Consider the following 21,958-nt stretch of genomic DNA (forward strand, 5'->3'; position numbering starts at 1 on the left):
ACATCTGATTAGTCATTGCAAAAATGTGAACTTTTCTTTTGTAACAAACTAATGTGTGATGATATTGATCATCTCATGTTTGTTTCGTCTATATGACTACATCCCGACCCAAGATTCAGCTTGTTGGACTCTATCCAACTAGCATCTTCAAGCCCAAAAGGGTAGTCGTTTTAGGAGGATAAAGAGTCGCATTCCTTGTGAGATGCATTCACAAGGAATATTTGACAACATGGGTTTGTGTTAGATTTAAAACTCGGATTTCTGTTTTAGTGGTATCGTAGCCGATGATTCAAAAGATCTATAGATTATGATTTAGATACCTGGTCTGTGTCTTCTTCTGGAATATTTGACATGGGGAATGAAGACTCCAGTTCCATTCCCATTCCCAGTTCTCCACAAATTTACAAGCCAAGTTGGGACCAAATTACCATCTGCCTGATCTTCCCTCCAGCTGAAATAACTTCCCGGTTGTGCTGCAACACCACGACCAATCCTCAATCCCTTCGTGCCCCGTTTTCCCGCTTCAAATTCTCCTTCATCTTCTTCTGTCAAAAGCAAAATTTGCCTTCTAAGCTCAGCATAGAAAACATCATCATACTCATCAAAATCTCCACATTCAACATTGTGGTCATTTTTCACAGCCCTGTTGGCTTGAGACATGGAACTGAACTCCATGAGAGAGGCTCTAATTGGTCAAATGAAGAGCTGTGTTTCCAATATTTGACACCAATATGGTATTAAATAGGAGAAGCAAAGGAAGAAAGTGTCAAGACTCTGGTCTCTACACAAAAGAGTTGGGCTTGTGAAATGTCTCCAATTGGCTGAAAATGCTAAGAATATGTCCAGTTTTGGAGGTTAGTACATGTTTGTTTCTTAATTACTACATTAATATATGTTTCATCTTGACTAGTCTATGGATTCCAAGTGTATCCACATGACCTCGACAGTTACCTGTAAAATTCCATGTCTTGTTTAGCTTGCGTTGGAAATATGTCTTCAGCTAAGTCATTCATTCATTCACTAGGCTTTTCTTGCTTGAACCAAATTGATAAACATTAATTAAGAGCCTTTAACTTTAACATCAATATCGTCTCCTCTAGACACTCTTACATTGATACATTCATTTTTTCCCCAATTTGATACACTTGAATTTTAGGATGTTAGCGAATGCTCAGATATGGACACTTCGTAATACGGGTTTCCATTTTTTTTGTCTAAGTTAAAAGTTTAACTTCTGACATAGGTGTGGCACCCACACCTTTGAGTGAAAAAAGTGACGCTTGAAAATTTGAAAGGGGTCTGTGTTAGAGCCTTTACTTTTCAAAGTAATTTAAACTTGAAAAATTATGGGATAGTCTAGGACCCTAGGTGGGCTAACCTATCGAGGACTAGGAGGGATTTGAATTCCATGGAATAGCGTGGGGCGAAGGTTTATTTCAAGCAAGTAGGAATATGTTGTTATGTCTAGGGCTTTCTCCATTTGTGAGTTTTGTTGGGACTGTGGTGACGGACTCACCCTAAGAATAATAATTATGGCTCAAACTGAATAGTCTGCATTGCAGGTCTCGTCGTGATCAAACTCAAAGAGAGTTTTGTTGGGACTGCCGTGACGGATTCATCCTAAAAACAATAAGTATGGCTCAAACTGAATAGTTTGCATTGCAAGTATCTTCGTGCTCAGACTCAACCTCGAAGAGAGTTAGTATATTGGTCGCCCCACCTCACCCTATAAAAAAACAGCATTACCTTGGCCCCATTTTTTTCCACACAAAACTGAAAAATAAAAATTAAAAAAAAAACACAGCCAAATTAGAGTGGACATTGTGGATGGGCCAAAAGAGTGGGCCTTCTCCTTTGTCGACCCATTTAACAACGGGCCATAAAAGTTAAAACCTCGCGCAATCTCCGTTTCGCTCTCATTCTCTGGTCTCGGGAAGGGAACGATAATGGATGGGGGAATTTCGTACCAGAGGTTTCCGAGGGTGAAGATCCGGGAGATGAAGGATGACTACCTGAAGTTTGAACTGCGGGACACGGACGCATCGATGGCAAATGCGCTGCGGCGCGTGATGATCGCTGAGGTGCCGACGATAGCCATCGACTTGGTCGAGATTGAGGTTAACTCCTCCGTCCTCAACGACGAGTTCCTTGCCCATCGTTTGGGGCTAATTCCTCTTACCAGCGAACGCGCCATGAGCATGCGCTTCTCCCGCGACTGCGACGCCTGTGACGGCGACGGTCAGTGTGAGTTCTGCTCTGTCGAGTTCCACCTCCGTGCCAAGTGCCACTCTGACCAAACCCTTGATGTTACTAGCAAAGATTTGTACAGCTCAGATCACTCGGTTGTACCCGTCGATTTCTCCGATATAGCTGGCCACGATTCTTCTGAGCAGAGGTAAACGTTCGCCTTGTTTATGGAGTGAATTGGGTTGGTATTTCTACTAGAGATTTAGGAATTCGTGATAAAAATGCTCGACATTTTGATTGAGATTGTGGTGTCAGGGGATTTGCTCGGGGTTCTTAGGGTTCGACATGGAAAACTCGTACACACAGTTTCGTTGGGTTTTCCGTTAAATTTTTGACATGATATTAGGATGGTATTGTGGGTCGTATTATCTTCTGGATCATGGCAGGGTTGTATGGCCATTCTCTTCTTCATGCTGTTTGAATAATGAAAACTTTTGCTTTTGGGAAGCTTGTGTAGGAATTCTTTTGCTAATTTTTTGTAACGAAGCTACTTTACTCTTTCGTTCTTTGTACATAGAGATAAATGCAGCAGTCTCGATGAACTGTGGCTCATGTTGTTGCTGTTTTAAGTTATTGAGTTTTGTGACATGCTCAGAGGGTTTTTGGTGATATAATGGATGCTTCGTTTTTATTAATTGTTGTATTGGAGCTTGATAAAACTTAACGGTGAAAAAGGATTAATGTTATTTAATTCCAGGTAGCTTGAGACGACGGGTCTACTGAGTTTAGGTGAGGAGATTGTTAAGGAGCAATGGTGGGCTATTATAGTTATCCATTTTTTGGCCTCTTAACTATTAAAATACGTCCTCCAGTCTTATTTCTTATATCACATTTACAATGCATTGGCGTTTACTTTTGGTGGTTGTGTTTAATTTTACCCCTAGTCTGTTTTTCTCTAATTCATCATAAGATGGTTGTCTTTTATAACTTTAAACAAGTTTTGGGCTTTGAGGTTCTTCTGTTGCATTTATTTATAAGGAACATTCCCTAGTTTTATAAGTTAGCTTGTGTTGTGCTTTTGGAAGTATGGTTGTTTCTTTTGTGTTGAGATTTTACTGGAACAATTAGAGATGCATTATGCATCAAACTTGGCATCTAACTTTTTTCTGGGTACAAATAAGTCTTTACGTAAGATGTCATGTTTGTACATCTATTTGATATCACGATATAACTGGTAAAGAAATATGAAAAGGAAATTTTTTATTGTAGGCTTATATGACTGTTTCTTTGAATAAAGCAGATGACCCATGGCTGTGATGAGCATGTACTTTCTTGAATCTTTTTTTTTTCCAGATAGAACAATATATGTGTGTGTTATTGAATGTGATCATTCTAGCAATTGGTGTTGTTGGGTGTTAGCTCTTATAATTTTTTATTCTTTTCTTTAGGGGAATTATCATTGTCAAGTTACGCCGTGGACAAGAACTTAGGCTACGTGCAATAGCAAGGAAAGGGATTGGTAAAGACCATGCAAAATGGTCTCCTGCGGCAACAGTTACCTTCATGTATGAACCAGAGATTCATATCAATGAAGAAATGATGCAAACCTTGACACTTGAGGAGAAAATGGCCTTAGTTGAAAGCAGTCCAACCAAAGTGTTGGGCGTGGATTCTAATCAACAGGTTGGACTAGTTTGTATTGTATAATAATAATTATTATTGTTTGATATTTAACCATTTCAGATAGTTCTCACGTTTGACAAGATTGAATAATGTCTAAAATTGTTGAAAATCTAGGTGTTATATGTGCTATGATGTAAGCCTATTTGCATTAATAGGGAAGCAGTTTACGTTATGGTTGCCTTCCAGTATTGTTCTTTGTGTTTACGGATGCTTGCATCTTTGCTTAGATGTAATGTCCTCTTCCAAAAGAAAAGGGAGATAAATGGAACGAGGCTGAGAGGACACTGCATAAATTTAACCATTAGTAGCTTAAATATTGTGGACACCTGTACATATTAGTTAAGCCACATATGAGTTTCTTGTAAGCAAATGGAAGAGTGTAAAGAGGTTCTAATTGTATCAATGTTTTCTCTAAGGTGGCGGAAAATGATTGCATTTCTAATGTATCTGTTTTCTCTTATATGTCTATATATCATACCATCTTCAAAAGTTATATATCATACCATCTTCAAAAGTTTTGATTATTATTTTTTCTTTATGGAGTGTGATCATATTCTTTCTCCCTTTCTTTCATTGTTGTTGTTGGTTTTTTATTTTTTTTTATTTTTTATATTCAATTTGAAGGGTTTGGATGTTGAAAAGTAAAAGAGGGGACAGGGTGTGGGTACTGAATGGATGTTGGACTGCTTTTTTATGTGCTATTTGTCCTCTTGGACTTGATAATTGGAGAATTTGATTTACTGATATAAAAATGCTTTATAGTAATAGAGTATTGATAAGTTTGAGACATCAATTGGCCATGTTCTCTGTATTTCTTCCTTTTTTTTCTACTTTCTTTTCTGGAGTAAGAAATGGAGGCTTGAAAAAATTAATATTTCTGCGATTTGTTTTGTCATTTTTCTTTAAATACATTATGATAATGGACAGTACTTATTTTTTTGGTATAGGAATCAAGTTGATGTACATGCCATTTTTAATGTTTTTTCACTCTCTTTCTTGTAAATCAATGCAGATGTTTTCTTTTGCATCTGGACGGCGCCCGCTTGTTACCTTTTTGACAAATATTAACCTTCTACTTTCTAGGAAAAACTGCCAAAATTTCCAACATGATTCAATCTTCCTTACTATTATTCACCTTTGTATTCCAGCTCTTAAATTGTGGTGAATGTTTGATTTTGAATGAGATTTTCCATCAATTTGTTTAGAATTCTTATATAGAAATGAGAGTGTTCAATTAGTAGGCTTAGGCTGCAATTTGGGATCAGTTGTTAGAATTCCTCTCTACCAAGGGAAGAGAGCGTGGATCAGGTGAAGTGCCAATATTTTTATGATGTTCTTTTCGGAAGATGATCCAGAGGAATATGTGCATACATTTCTTCTGCATTGAAAAAAAAAACTATGCACAAATGGGTTCAATTAGTAGTCTTTGTCCATGTTCACCTAGATTTCCTGATTTTCTTGTGCAGTTTTCATATGTGATTGCATTGCTAAGTCGATATGACCCAACTACTTTTTAGCTAGCTAATGGCTTATGCTTCTTGCATATTACTTTCAGGTTGTAGTTGTTGATCCGGAGGCATATACTTACGATGATGAAGTGCTCAAGAAAGCAGAATCTATGGGTAAGCCAGGGCTTATTGAGATCAATGCTAGAGAAGACAGTTTTATATTCACGGTGGAATCTACTGGTGCGATGAAAGCTTCCCAGTTACTACTCAATGCCATAGAAATCCTCAAACAGAAGCTGGATGCAGTTCGACTGTCTGAGGACACTGTTGAAGCTGATGATCAATTTGGTGAGCTAGGTGCCCATATGCGAGGTGGATGATGCTGGTAAACCAAATTATCAGTTAAAACATTTGTAGGCTTGTACCTGCTGATATTGTGTAACTGCATATTTCCTTTAAAATGTCATGTGGATACTAATTTCTGCCCTGCATGTTTATGTATGCTCCCAAGTCCTAACTCTGCCTAATGTCCATCTCCCATGTGACTTGCTGCACAGATTTTCCTTCTTTTTTGCCCCAATGTAGGAGTGAGTAGGAATGCTTGTAAGCTGTGTTTTAGCATATCACATTGCACGTACGTATATATTTTATGATGATCAAATGTTCAAACTACAATCCAGCAAGAGAATCTAAGGTTGAAAAAGGAAAGATTTGGTTGAAGCATGTGATACTTCTTCACTTGCATCGATGGTTGCTGCTTGGTTGTTTTTGTTTATTGCAATCCTTGAGTGTTCTGGAAATTTATTTACCAGGGGGTCATGGAATTTTTTGTCGCATTTTTACGAATGCCATCCTAGCAATATCAGTACGAATGTGTAGCTATATACTGCATTATATTGACAATCACATGTGATTAGAATCTCGCAAAATCATGAAATACCAACTGTAGGTGATAGTATATACTATCTGAAGATGACAACAGCATCAGTCCCTCGTATCTTCAGTAATCTTATTAGTCTCTGTCTGAAGTTTATGCATAATAGAGTCTGGAAATCATGTTTGGACATACCTTGCTTAGAAAAACCTCGTTCACGTGGAGTTTGTGAACAGATTTGTTCATACGGATACCTATTACTTCTGCCCAAAAAGATGTTTCATGTCTGTCAGGTTTGTTTGGAAAGAAGCATCAATCATTGATGATGAATGCAATCACGGGTTTTTGATTGGGAAGAAATCTGGACCAGCTACTGTAATTCCCATCTGGCTAGGCCAGGGTGTGTTACCGTTATATAAGAAGCCCAGATGACCAGTGATCATTAAAAAAAGCTAATGAAACCTTACCTTGGTACTGTGTGGAATAATCAGTAATATACCAAACAAGGACATCATGACAAAGTTGGATAGATAGTCACCAATTCAAATGTCACTATTTGCTTACTGTTTTTGTACTACTTTTTGAGTTTTGATTTTGGCATACTGTGCAGGGCCAAATTCTGTTTGTCACTTTAACTATGCGCCCGTTTGATTGACAATTTGTGTCAACAATATGTTGTTTTTGAACTATATATATTGTTTAGGTCAATCAAACGACAATATATATTATTATCAAAATTGTCTACCAAACGGATCTTAAGCAATAGGGTTTAGGAGAAAAAATTGGTGATAAGGGGATATTGGGTGTTATTGTATGTATTGTGGGCCGACAAAAGATACCCAAATCTTTGTCTGAGAAGAGAAGCAGACATGCTTGGCGGGGCACAGCATTAATGATATATACAGCCATACAGGACAGGAGCATAGGTGACCCCTGAGGCTTTCTAGACAATGCCAAAAACTCCATTTGTACTTTTGTTCTGTGGCTCCTTGAGGTCAAAAAGCCAACCCTATTTGCTTATACAAATCAATACTTGATCTTGTTAAGGATACATTACATACATACATATAGTACTACAAGACCTATATATATATATACGTATCTACCCTGTCATTTAAAGCACGCAAGGACCACATACCCATAACACTGCTCTTACCATTATTTCTACATTTTGAATGCGACTTGTCAACTTTCTGATCTGCAACTATTTGCTTTCTAAATTTGATAACTTATCCGTAGTCTCTTTTTCTGGTGGATTATTCAATGAGGTGGTGATTTTAGCTAGCTACGTTGTAAAAGTTGCGGATATATACACACACACACATATATATAGTGTGTCCAAAACGTACGTATTGTTGTTTTGGCATGACATGATGTTATTCTGACCACAGTGTTTTGTATTGGATGAACAATCTGCAATTATTTGATTCACGAAATGAATGTGTGTGTGTATATTGTATCTATATATTTGGAAATGGAATTCAAGTATTGAAGTCAAAAGGACCATTGGTTCTCTAAAAGATACAGCGCAGAAGCGAGAAGGGAAAAGCCATAAAAGCAAAAGGAAGTGCTTCAAACAAAAACAATCTTTGGTTGGGTGTGTGAAGGGACAGAGAGAAAGACAGAAACACCCAAATGGTATTCATTTTTAACTTTACAGCTGTGACCAAGAAAGAAAGAAAGAAAAATAATTATTAATACATGAGACTTTTTTTTTTTGAAAAGGGTTTAAATTCAACACCACATTCCATAATAACATACGTTATATTTATCGTCATGTTAGTAGCTTAAGAATTTACAAATTCTAATAGAGAAATTATAAAGTCGAAAAATAAATACTGGACTAATACCAGACAACACAGAGATGTACCCGAATAATAAGATGAGACTTTTTTTTATGAGCACTATGCCACTAGATGCATCGCATTTTTAATTAAGGGTTCGTTTAATAGACAATTTTGATAGTAACATATATTATAATATATATTGTCTATAATATATGCTGGTAAAAAATGATAGCATATATGATTACTGAAATGTTGGTAGGTATTTGATTGTACTTTTACAGATGGCATATTGGTTTTAAAATTGTTGTGACAAATTACGTACAAGATATTATACAATCAAGTGGTAACAGATTCAAATAAATAGGAAAATAAATAAAAAATAAGTTATAATATTAATAAAAACATTGAAATTAATTTTAAGATTTTTTTTTACAATATTAATAATAAAAGTACCACTATCTCGGCGATGACATATAATTAATTTATAATATTAATAATAAAAGTCCCATAATATATTAATTTATAATATTAAAAATAAAAGTCCAATAACATCAAGGACATAATAGGAAACACTCAAAATGGTTAGAGAATTGTTCAATTTGGAACTATTTCAAAATGACAATAAAATGACCTTGGAATACTCAAAAATTGTTTGGGAATTCTAACCGAAAAAATGTTATTTGGTGAGTCAAAATAATATATTGTTGTGTAATATGGTTGCCCAAACGGGCACTAAGTACATCTCACTCAATGTATTTTTAAAGAGTTAATGAGATGTACTTAATTAAAAATGTGATGCATATAATGTTCATTTTTTTTTTTTTGAATACAGAGGAAGAGGATGGGGAATATTCGAATTCAAGACCTCTTTGAAACACCATACACGAGTGTCATCTGAGCTACTCGTGGTTCTCAATAATAAGATGAGACTCGAGAGTGTTTGTTTGTAATTTAATTATTAATGTCAACAACAATAATAAGATAGACTCTCAAAAACAACAAAGCTTTTAAGATCTCCAAGTCATATGTGATGTGATCACAGATTCTATTATTCTATTATTATTGGTGTTGGGGACCCTCTGATTTTTCTTCATCTCTTCAGTCCTATAAACAAACAAACCACATAATCCCTCTCCCTCTCCCTCTCTCCAACCTTAAAGTAAGAACAAGAAGAAAAATAGAAGGATACAAAAAATGTATACATTGATAAATAAGAATCACAAGAATACAAAAATTTAAATATATAATAAGAAGAATGGACCACTGGGGCAAATAGACATCTCAAACCAAATCAAAGATTTTGTCCCCCCGATATTCAAAATCCAACACCTTTTACCTTTTAAGCCCTCTCCTTTTTCTTTCATATTAGTTGGGTGTTTGTTGGGTGGAGTTTTCCATCAAAAATTTCAACCTAAAGAAAACAAATTGGTTGGATGAAGCTTAGATATGAGCGTTTAGGAGAATCGATAACAACGAGTCATTGACTGAGATGATAAATTTGAACTGAGGTAACTCCTTCAACCCCCATGCACCAGTCGACCCGTGTCTCAACTGATTCATGGGAGTTGCGAGGTCTTCCATACGAGCCAAGGTTTATCAGTCAAATGTTCGATGAATAACTGAGTGGATTTCATGTTATCCAAAAAAAATTTAGGAGAATCGAGCATTTCAAAGCAATGATAAATCTTCTTAAATTAAGAGAAATTAGTTTGACTAGACATATTGCCACTGATCAATATATTTGGTAAAAAAAAATGTATGAATTCTTTAACATGGAGAGTGAAGCGATCTAAAAACTTGTAAGTTTAGTAAAATCACCGAAATTAGGAAAACCTCAATTTTTCTTCTCATCATTGTCTTTACATCTTTGTCAATACCAAAAGTAAAACAAGTAATTCTTTCCCATAATGTCAAAGATTTGTCGTACAATATCGAACTGACATAATTCAACTAAATAGTATATAAATAAAGGTCTAACTCTTCTCAATTCTCACACATATGATACGTTTTCTAAGCATAAGTACTTCAGAGAAGGCCATAAAAACAAATCTATGCGGACATTTGACTCAAAGCGGACAATATCAATTCATTGTGTTTTGGTTGGATTTTCCAACTCATAACAAAATTCTAGCTAGGATTTGATCTTCCATTTGTGCTAAGATGTTACCATGTGAGCATTATTTGAAAATTGGGAATCGTAGGAAAATTGCAATAGATCTCAATCCTACTTTCCATGTCCTTGCATACTTTTCAAATACTATTGATGACCACGTTAATTATGTTGCTCTTTTTGTTTGTCTTATCACTTGAAGCTTGCATGATTGCGTTGATGTACGTGGAGCTGATCTTATAAGAAAAACCACAATGATATTTTTTTTTGTTGAAGATAACAAAATGAATTGGGAAATGAGTTTTGTTAATTTCACCGAATCAATAAAATATATTGATATAATGATGTAAATTTGTTGACTTAATTTTTAATATATTAAAGGTGATGTCCAATATTGATTTTTGTGTATTTATGAATGTGATAGATGATGTGGACCCCAAATGAAGCCATCATTTGGGTAAACATGAGTCCATACCTACATGTTGTTGTCAATAAAATGGGACCGTCAAAATGGCTTTGTTGTGCTAATATTTGTATCAATGCCCCAATAAAATCAGGCACATGCCTCAACAAAATGACATTGTTGTGGTTGCTGTTATTTTTTGGGTTGAGTACTGCTTAGTGAATTATTTAATTTTTATGAACATTTATATAGTATTTACTTTAATTTCCAAAACAAGTGTTGCTGGCATGCACTCTTTAGATATTAGTGTATTAAATAAATAAATAATATTTTTGTGTAACACGTGAAAAAAGCAAAAGAGAAAAAAAAAACTAAAAAAAAAAAAAAAGAAGGTAAAGAGAATTACATAAAAGTTTCTTGTGGACGCAAGCTATAGATCTATTAGAATCCCACTAAAATGCGCATCATGAATCTCTACCTAGAGAAAGGAAAAAAAAAATTGTGGACTAACTTTTTTCTTATGGGTATTTCAACTTCTGTGGTACTTTAGCTTGAAAAGATTATGAAGTTAATTAATCAAGATTAGTCTAATTGGATCAATAAACGAAATTATAAAAGTGAGAGAATCTTATTAGAGTTTAGTAGAAATTAAGCCAAAAAAATTTAGAGGAGAAATTCAAGATTCATTTCAATCAACTCGGTTATCGTTACCAATTCTTGCTCTATAAGGTTGGAAATTAATTAGACTCTGGTATTGTGTAAGAGATGAATGTTTGATTACATGCATCGTTGGGTATGAGGTTTCATTTTCAAACCTCATCAGAGGATCAGACTCGTGATTGACCTATAACGTAATTTGGGTTAGATTGCTTCTTTCTATAAGATTTCATGTTATTTCATCGGATAATCAGACTCGTGATAACCTAGAACGTAATTTGAGTTGGATTGTTGTTTTATATAAAGATTTTATGTTATCTCATTGGAGAATTAGACTTGTGATAGAGCATAATAATTTGGACTCGACACTAAAATTGTTGTTTTATATAAGATTTCATGTTATCTCATCGAAGAATCAGATTCGTGATTGACCTATAACGTAATTAGGGTTAGATTGATGGTTTATATTTTAAATGTAACACTACGTATCCATAATGAAATCATACATAAAGGTACATAATCTATGTGGTATGCTTACTAAACAAGATGACATCACAGCTTTTTACCTTTTCTTTCCTTAAACAAAACTTCAAAATATTCTCTCTCAAAATACAAATTAGATTTTAAAAAAAAATTAAGTATTCAAAATTAGCATGCCAAAACTATTTCTAAAAACACACATTATTGATATGTTTAACATGTGCATTCTTAATTACATTATTTTTGAAAATAATGTATAAAAATCTACAATACTTAAAACAATGTAATTACGCGTGTGATAGTACGAAAAACAATGTAATAAAAGACTGTTAATTAAAAATAACATAATAAAAGATTATATTAAAATAATATAATTGTCACGACATCATGAACAGTTATGTATGAAAAATCTTATGAATATTATTTTTCATATTTTAAACAAGGCAAATTCTCAATAAAAAGGTTAAAAATTAATTAATTTATGATTTTTAATTGTCACCTCCACAAAAGCGACACCAGTAGCTCTTCTTACGAGGTCAATAGTCAAAACCCCTACCAATCAAAAAGTCCTTCTCCAAACCAAATCCCATTTACCTCACCTGGTTGGCCGACAGCCTGTGCCTAACAAACAAACATTAATCCATAATTAACTAATTAATTATCTTTCATTAACAGCATAATTACCAGATCAGTAACATATAATGACCAGTAAATACAATAGTCCGTGAACTTCTTTATATCATAATCTTAATAATAATCTGAAAGGACTGGTCTCGTCCCTTCTGCAGATTGAAAATTGCCACCCCATCTCCACCAATCTCCCAACCACCCTCTCCTCCTGGAAATTTGTTGGGATTATGGAGATGGAAGGCTGGTTGACATGATAGTTAATTAATAGAGACATATGGAACAAAACAACTTGAATAGCACAGATGGAGATTGGAGAAGACTTGATTGATGATTAGCCAGGGCTGCCAACAATGTCCACAAAGACCCTATTGAGTGAAAACAACAATGGCATCTTCTGATTCTGATCTTGGGTTTTGCTCTTCTTCATTAGAGGAGGCTCTGGTACTGATGATGAACCCACAGATACAGACCATGAGTCATTTGAGCTATCGCATTCAGAGCCAAATGCACCATCAATCACCCCACTTGGGCTGCTTATTGGCTCAAACAACTTCTTGCGCTTATTGGACTTGGTGTGGTGGGTCTCTGTCATCAGCTCAACAATCAGACCATAACACTCCTTCACCTTCTCCTGTTGTCATGCAGAGAGCTTCCAATTAGAGGCCATTAATGATTGCTTCAAAGGTTTTTAACATGAAATCAAATCAAAGAGCAAACCTTGTTTGTTTTATCAAGTACACCCAGAAGCTGATTTTGGTATTCAATGGGGTTAAAGGGCTCAACTTGGTCAATAATGTGCATCATTGTTGCAGTGGCAGTGACAGAAGGAACAAAACCAATGAATCTCGAATCTGCAAACAATGATAAATCAAAATCAAAAGGGGATCTCTATAGTAAACCAATTCCTTGTACTAGGAGAGAAAAAAATCAAGATTTGTTGTCATTTTCTTACCAGAGACCACAGAGAGCAGAAGACTCTCGCATCGCCTGTGGAACTCCCAGTGGACATGGTTCATCAATCCAAGCCTCCTCACGATGTGATCCACAAATGAAAGTGGGGTTACTGGGTGCATCTTCCATTTGAGTGCAGAGAGCACCAAGAGTTCCATTCTCTGAATCGTTTTGGGCTCAAACACATACTTAGTTTCCATCACCTACAAACAAGAACAATTAAAACAGGCACATTTTAGTCTCTATATATATCTACCCCCCCCCCCCCCCCCCACAAGATCAATACAATGAACAGATCCAAGATCATAACATCAAATAAATGCCATTGGACCACCTACTTGGAAGTCTAGAAGAAGGGGCACTTCAGTTTCCTCAACTTTCGCAGCCAAAGAGAGACAGGTCACGACCACAAGCTGCACCATCCATGGCTTATCCTTCTGAAAACAAGGGTTACAGAGGAACCTATCAAGATAGTCTATGGCCAAGACTGCAGTGAGAACTGAGTACCCATAACGCGCATTGACCTTAAGAATCCCTTCCACAGCCTCTTGACGAGCCAGGAAAAGAGAAGGATCTGTTATCAAATTGTCCTGTTTCAGATAATTCTGCTTCTGTTGTTGTTGTTCTTTGGAAAAGAGAGAGAGGAGCTCCTCATCTTCCCAGAACAGATCTTGCTTCAACAATGGAATAGAAAATAAGCAAGGACTCCTGCTTTTGTTTAGGGTGTTTTCGTGAGTAACCTCTTCTTGGTCGTCTTCTTCTTCATCTTCCCATCTCTCCTCTTCACAGTACAGAGCATCCAACAAGAATGAAGAGCTCTGTTGTTGTTCTTGTTCATACTCATATTCTTGCATTGCCATCTTCTTCTGAGAAGAAGAGGAGTTTTAGTCCATCGTTCATTTTACAAAAGAAAAGCTTGTGGAGATACTACTACCAGTCATTTCTTTGTCTTTGTCTTTCTCTTGTGGTGTGACACAGAGAGAATGGAAGGCAAGCAGAACAAGAAAGGGGAGGAGGATTGAATTTGTGACAGAAGGGGGGTCTTCACGTTTGTCCTTTTTAGTTCATTTTATTTATTTATAAGCAATGCTACTACAGGCCAAATAGCTAAAAAATGAATAATGGCTGAGAATTCCAAAATATTTATTAATCCATCTCTATTGGATATTATAATGACATAGATTTTGTAGATAAAATAGGATTCATATTTTGAAGGTTTATAACATTATTTCTCAAAAATTACCTTCATTTTAATCTTCAATTCATGTGTCCATCCATGTGTCACGTGATGTATCCATTGATTATCCATGTGCCAATCCATATGTCACGTGAAATATCTATTGATTTTTTTTTTAAAACACATATGTAACAGAACCCTAAATGGTTCAAGATTTGGGGGCTCCGCAATTCTTTAGAATCTATAATTCATATCTAATGGTGAAGAAAAAGTCATACAAATTTTAAAAATGAAAAAACAAAAATGTGGTTTGATGTGGTACATCTCTCAAGTCATTGGATTCCAATCGTAGACTCTACAATTTAAAACTAATTACAGAGTCCCCTAATCCAAATGTTCAATATTTCAATTGGATTGAGGATCAAAATAGGATTAAGAAAATGAGAGTATGAAGTATGAACCATTTTTCTTTCTTTGTTTATATATATGTATGTATAGACTACATACTCAGGGATGGAAGATGTATTGTGCTTTTGGTGTGTTTCCTTCCCGGGCATAAAAATTTGAGGGCACACACCCTAAGCAGGGCCCCCATGGAAACAACCTCCCCAAAGTATACTCAAGTTAACAAAAATAATTGTTTCCCTAGTCTCTAGGTTGTTAAAAATAGAGGCAAGAGTATTGTTTACAAATAAAAAAGAATAATATTTTTATATTTTTGTTAACTAGTCGGGAGTTTGTGCAATGTGCAAAAAATGGCAATAAAGATACAAATTTTTAACTTTAACAAATATTACAAATTAATTTATTTTTTAACATATATAAATTATAGGAACAGAATTATAATCAAGTTAGTATTACCATAGATTGATGTTTATAGAGTCTAAAAATAATTACTATATTATCGGTTTTTGTTTTTTTTTACATTTTAGTAAAAAAAATTTTGTTGATTGTCTCCACATGACGCCATGTATACATCCTACATGTTTAATCTTTTAAGTATTGTATATAGATTGACAAATTTAATATCATAATATTTGAACGCAATAGATTGACACAATATGACTCGTGTTTTAATTTCATCGAGGAATATCCACACGTTTCATGTCAGTAAATCTAAAGTTGAAACTTGTTTCATTTTTGATAACTCAAGATATATTTTTTAGTTTCGAACAATCAACTCATTTACGTGATAAGTTGACTGTTAAATATAATATCGGTGTTGAAAAATAATCTGTTAACCAAATTGGTAAACTATATCTTGAAATGTTTGATCATTCGGTGACGATATTAGAACACAAACAATCTTCCAATTGCAACATATATATATATATATATATATATATATATATATAACACAATAACATGCGTTGCCTTTCAACTTGGTTTAGCTTGAGTGTTTCCAAATAACTACTATTTTCCTAGCTTTAACTACTTCAGCGCGTACACAGATTCTCTCCGACTGCCGGTGGGTTTCTGTCAAAGAAGGTCATTAAATGATGGCGTCTTGTCTGTCTGCGGCGAGTGAGAGACAGACAGACAGACAGACAGGCATAGAGAGAGAGAAGTATATATGCGTTTGATTTTCTTCTATTCACAATAATATCTTTCCGGAGAAATCTGAGGCAAAGAAAGGACAATTTTTCATATTCCTCAACCACAACATTAAACACAATTTTCCAACTTAGATAATGAATACAAATGATGCCCACCTGGGCTTTGGACTCAAAAACAAATTATTAGCTCAACAAACTGAGCTTGACACCTTTGACTCACCCACAAATCACATACCTTTTTCTCTCTATATTGCTTCCATCTCAAGCCATCCCAATTCCCACCTTTTTCTTACCAAATTCATCATTATTTGGTCAAGGGATTGGGATTGGGATTGGGATTGGGTCATTGATGATTATCGACCCATAATGCAATCTATCTGATCAATCGACTTTGATCAAATGCGAAATCATTATCGGTCCAATTTTTATGGGTCGGATGTCAATTGACAACCGACATTTTTGGATCGGTTGATTAACAAAACTAACAATTTTATTTCAATAATAATAATAATTAAATATTAATATTTATACTAACTTTTATTTTCTTTAAAATAATCTTTTAACAGATAATTATCGTCCAACCGACGATACGATATTTTGAAAATTATCAACCAACCCATCTATACATGAGTCGGGTGATACTATCGACCTGACTATGTGGATCGATTGATGGTTGATTATCGACTGACCGATAATGGATCGGTTGGCCGATAATGACCAATAAAACCTATCCAATCCCAACCCTAGTTTATTTGCCATCAAAGAAAGAAATCGTTCATGTGGTTGAGATGACTGGGCTTCAGAATATCATTGTAATTTCAATGGGCCTCCAATATGATTCATCCATTGAGCCCTTTCAACCCGAGCCCATAGACTCATCAAACCATAAGGAGATGGGCTTGGATATACACAGTCATTGATCAAACCATAAACCTTCAGAAAAAAATGAGACATATTCACAATTCAATAAATTGAAAGGAAAACCTTGGTATGGTACACATTCAAGTACCCAACAGCACCTACAACGACAACAAAAAAAAAACCATAATCCATAAAGCTCTGATAACTTTACAGTGGATTCGAGATGTCTGCTTCTTCACTTGTGCATGCTGGGCTCTCCCTCAGTACTGTGGCGGGAAATGGAGTCCAGGAAAAGGACCTGTTTCAACAGCAGAATTTCAATATTTTATGACAAAAAATATATATTAGAGCACTTAGCAGCAAGAAGAGTGGCATACTAAGCAAAATTACCTGGAGGATAATATGGCGAGGCTTGTGGAGGTGGTGGATAGGCATGCGGAGGATATGCTGGGGGAGGATATGCCGCTTGTGGAGGAGGTGGATATGCAGCTGGTGGATATGCCGAATTTGGAGGATATGCAGAATAAGGAGATGGGCTTGGATATACAGTGGCTGGTGGTGGATAACCAGCTGTGGCTGCCGGTGGATAACCAGCTGTGGCTGCTTGTGGTGGCATAGAGTACAAAGGGGCTTGCGGAAGAGGAGCAAAATATGGTGGTGCTGAAGGAGCATAGCTCGTAGCTGGTTTCTACAAGAAGCCAAACACAGTTACTTAGCTTCCATTTAATTATAAAGAGAGAACGAAATAAAGCTAGCAAAGTGCATCGAAAAATACTTACATTGGCATTTGAATAATGCAGTATTAGTCGAACTTCTCCAGCATATCTGCAATGGAAGAGTAAAGGATCTCAGGAAAAGGCATGCAACACGGACTCAACCATTAGCCCATTTCGTATAACGGTGAGAATTTGACCTAATAGATAGATGACGTCAACTTGCAATGTCTATTTGGACAGTAAGGTACCATGTGATTTGAAGTTTACAAACCACATAGGGAAAGGGCCAAAGAAGATAAAACAATTTAGGATGAAATAATGATAACCAGTCTATTACCCTTACTCTTCCCTAATTACTATTAATCTATCCACTGAACCATTTCTCCATGTCAAGTCATTAAAACAACAAAATAACCAAAAGGGTAAGTTCACTCAGGATTCAATGTTATGCAGGAAAAATCATGAATATATGTAAGAAGAAAGGCGGCTTGTCAGTTCTGGGGAAAGTAATTGGTTGCTGAAACATGCTATCAACATGTAGCAATTATTTTCAATTAGAAATTTCTCAATTGCTCCCTCCTGGCTCAATTCGTCAGATGACATTTTTTTCTTAATGTGTCATGAGGAAGACTGTATTGCAATTATCCTCTGTTTAAGTCTTAACGTCAAGAATGTCTGACACTTGGTTTGCCCACAAACTTAGTTAATAAACGCATTCCATTGTTGCTCTAAATATGTCTTGTTATGGTCAAAGAGCCACAAAACTTTAATAGGTAAGAAAACCAGATCATACTCCAGGGAAACATCAAGACAACATTCTTATCCATTACACACCTAAATCCCAAGAAGAGTTGGCATGTGATATCAAAACAGGCTAACAACTACAACTATGTTTGGGAGGACAAAAAACCAAACACGAGAAACCCTCTCAAGAACTTAAATATGCAGGAGGGAGATAAGGAAAAAAAAATCAGATTGCACCGATGATGTAGATTGACAGAACAGTATATCTGTCATGAAAAGAAATTATATGCTAAAGTCTACTTCACAAGAGTTTATAAAAGAAGTACCTACAGGCTACAAGCATAGAAACTGATCAAAATTAAAACTAATTAAGTCCTAGTTCAACTTTTTTCCTGATAAGTAAAGATAATATAATTGAAGAAGACAAGACATGAAGCCCAGGCACACCAAAACCAAAAACTATACAAAAAGAGTCTTAAATCTTAATCCAAACTTCTAAGTTAAATGAATTTACTCAAGGTTCTGAGTGATGAACCCTTTTCATGATGCAAGAAAATCGGTAATGAAAGTTCAGAAAGAATAAAAAAAAACATGTAAGCACCTAGACAGTTGAAGCTACTGTCATTCAGAAAAATCTCATAGAGAAACATCCGCCAGTCAAGTTTACCTGCCAGTTTTACTCTGAATTGGCCAAGCACTGTCATCATAGCCCTGTGAAAGTACCTTCTGCAATTGAATCCTACAAACAGCAGCAGTAACACAAAGAACAGACAAATTAGAAAACAAAAGTACTTCTTCAGAATATCACATTCAAATAAAGAATTGTGAAGATAATTACTTTCCACTGCCTATGTAATCATCAAGAGTCAAGGTGTTGCTGTTCCAAACCACAACATTTAGCTCTCTGAGCCCTTCAATCAGCGTGAACACAAATTTCTCCTGGAATGTGGGATTTTTACCACCATCTATGATTCAAATCAAATAAGAACCATCATTAAGTTTGCAAAACAAACTGAAGATTAAACTACATAAACGTCATACTGGGTCGAGATATCCTTTCAAAAATCAGATCCAAAACCTAAAATCAAAGATGAACAAGAAAGGAACAGTTTTGACATAAATCATTCAAGTACCTGTGCAGGTTCTGGTACGGGACTTGTTGCTGCCGTACTCAATGCAAACGTACGGGTCTTGCCTTGAAATCCATTCTGTATCTTTCAACTTGTTGCACCCAACAACTGCTCCACAACACAAACAAAAGCAACGCAATTTAATACTGAAAACAAAAATTGTTTTCCTTGTGCGTATCTATCTACCGGAAACAACAAAGTATTCGTACCGGTAACTTCAAGGAGCTGGCCTTGGATCCCAGAAATCATCGACATGGAAGAAGACGAGTAGACAATCTGATCAGAGAGAGAGATAATTGGCACACAATTTGACCAACAAAAGTGGGTCTTCTCCCCCCTTTTTATATAATCCGCAGAAAAACTGCAAATCAAAGGGAGCCCTTTTGGTCTTTTTTATATGCTGTTAGACAAGGAGCCTTCCCTGGTTTTCCCTTATCTGTTTCGGGTTTTCGTCTTTGGAAAGCGCAATGTAATGACGTTGACTCGGCCACGAGCACTACACGCTTTATCATAATTACGAATATGACTCTGAAAATTCATAGAAAAAACCGAACCGTAATTGATCGAATACATGTAAATGAAATGGATTGGTTATGCTAAGTTAAAAAAATTAAAAATTTGATCGGCTTTTATTTATGAGACAAATTGATCGAAATTATAGATTTATAAATATTCAATATATATATATATATATAAATAATATAGTTAAGTAAGTTAAAGTTATTGTTTTAAGTTTTACAAATGTACAGTTTACTTATAAATTTATAATATTTTATTCTTAATAATTTTTTATTACTAATGACTTAAATACTTAAATATATTATTATGATAATTACAATATGGAGGATTGATTTTTGAATCAATGACTCAAGTGTAGTCCTTAACCCTTAAATCCTTTTTGGACTTTAGTCTTTCAATCTTTCTTCGCTTCATTGAATTATGGATATTGAATGTTTATTAGGTTGCACTATTTTATGCTTTATGGATATGAACCAAATGACTATTTAATTTTTCACATGTTTAGCTAGTATACTAAGTTAGTGCATCAAGCCAAAATGTTTGACCCAAAAACTGAAAAATCGACCATAATAATCGAAAACTGTTAGGCGGTTTTTACGTCAAGATAAACATGACCGTTGGTTATCGATTTTCTACCCCTAATTACCAAACCCTACAGGTGAATGGACCTGCTCAGATGGGCACATCTACAACGGCCAGTCTGTCAAACCTCAAGACAATCATAAAATAAACGTATATAATTTTAACTTGTTTGACTTTTGGGATTTTGCATAAGACTTGAGCACAATTGCATGACATTATTATTCTCCCAACTCCAATTTGCATTTGTTTTAACAAAACGATCACACTTGACTTTTGACATTACAAATGAAATGAATGGATTTCAAGTATCACCAAACAATGCATGTCGCAAGTTGAGGCTAATTTATGTACGGAGAGATTCATTGACAGGATGGCGGGTCTAGGAATCGAGATCATTGGGGCACAAAAGATGGTGCGGGATATTGGGATAGCACTTCTGATTTTTTTTAAAGATTTTTTATATCATGGGTTCACTATTCACAGATATAGACTGCAAACACAAAAATGCATTAATAATATTTCAAAATAATAAGAAAATTTAATCTATCACAATTTTTTGAAATTCTTTATATCATGGGCTTATGATTTTCAAATATAAATCACAAACACAAAAACACATTAATAATACTTCAAAATAATAAAAAATACATATTAAGCTATCACAATTTTTTGGATTCTTTATATCATGAGTTCACGATTCACAAATATAGATCGTAAACACAAAAACACATTAATAATACTTCAAAATAATAAGAACATACATATTAATCTACTAAAAATTTTTTGGGGTTTCTTTATATCTGGTCACCAAATCAACACTTTGCAGCTGTCATTTCTTATGCTTTTTATTCTATCTGGAATCTTCTATTTGGTTTTCTTGTACCAAAACTAGTTAAGTATGCATCGCCTTCTATAAATTACTACTGCTTCAAATACGTGTCGAGAGCTTGGTTTGGCAACTTTTTTCTTGGTTTTTGAGGTAATGTAAAATTTCTTTTTTTGTTCGTGTAAACTTTATCTTGTGCTTTGAAATGCGTGTTATTTCAGAGTATTCCAAAATTGTGGATATGGTTTTACTACATTAGTCCTGTTGCATGGACTCTGCGGGGGCTTATCTCCTCTCAGCTTGGTGACGTGGAAAGCATGATTGAAGAACCTTTGTTTAATAGCACAGTGAAAGTATATTTGGATACTAACCTTGGCTATGGTCCTGAAATGATTGGAGTTTTAGTTGTTGTGCTCATTGGCTTCTGTCTTCTATTTTTTAGAGTCTTTGTTCTCTCTATAAAAATTCTCAACTTCCCAAGAAGATGAATGGTCAATATACGGAATGGCAAGAGAATCTTAGACTTAAGGATTCAAGTAATTAACGAGCACTACATTGTAAGAAGATTCGATGTCTTGATGAATTCAAAGAAAAACAATAACCGAGAAAGTAGATAAATGTGAGAAAATTTTGGCTA

At 35.1% G+C, this 21,958-nt stretch overlaps 3 protein-coding genes across 3 annotated transcripts; 1 reads left to right on the forward strand and 2 right to left on the reverse strand.

The window, feature by feature from the left end:
- The first annotated feature begins 1,906 nt into the window (after positions 1–1,906).
- On the forward strand, positions 1,907–5,991 carry LOC120001242 (DNA-directed RNA polymerases II, IV and V subunit 3-like). Its single transcript, XM_038849463.1, has 3 exons — positions 1,907–2,395; positions 3,636–3,870; positions 5,426–5,991. Exons 1-3 carry the CDS (start codon positions 1,947–1,949, stop codon positions 5,696–5,698), a joined length of 957 nt encoding a protein of 318 aa, XP_038705391.1. The 5' UTR covers positions 1,907–1,946; the 3' UTR covers positions 5,699–5,991.
- Positions 5,992–12,272: 6,281 nt separating this feature from the next.
- LOC120002434 (cyclin-D3-1-like) lies at positions 12,273–14,263 on the reverse strand. The gene is made up of 4 exons (XM_038851214.1): positions 13,549–14,263; positions 13,212–13,413; positions 12,977–13,110; positions 12,273–12,890 (listed from the first exon to the last, which is right to left on the reverse strand). Exons 1-4 carry the CDS (start codon positions 14,068–14,070, stop codon positions 12,591–12,593), a joined length of 1,158 nt encoding a protein of 385 aa, XP_038707142.1. The 5' UTR covers positions 14,071–14,263; the 3' UTR covers positions 12,273–12,590.
- A 2,478-nt stretch (positions 14,264–16,741) lies between these two features.
- Positions 16,742–19,826, reverse strand: LOC120002435 (elicitor-responsive protein 3-like). Its single transcript, XM_038851215.1, has 7 exons — positions 19,604–19,826; positions 19,398–19,502; positions 19,103–19,229; positions 18,932–19,003; positions 17,584–17,629; positions 17,195–17,492; positions 16,742–17,102 (listed from the first exon to the last, which is right to left on the reverse strand). The coding sequence occupies exons 1-7, from the start codon at positions 19,647–19,649 to the stop codon at positions 17,065–17,067; spliced, it is 732 nt and encodes a 243-aa protein (XP_038707143.1). The 5' UTR covers positions 19,650–19,826; the 3' UTR covers positions 16,742–17,064.
- Positions 19,827–21,958: the final 2,132 nt, after the last annotated feature.

The sequence above is a fragment of the Tripterygium wilfordii genome, chromosome 7, assembly GCF_013401445.1.
Source record: "Tripterygium wilfordii isolate XIE 37 chromosome 7, ASM1340144v1, whole genome shotgun sequence".
NCBI classification, from domain to species: Eukaryota; Viridiplantae; Streptophyta; class Magnoliopsida; order Celastrales; family Celastraceae; genus Tripterygium; species Tripterygium wilfordii.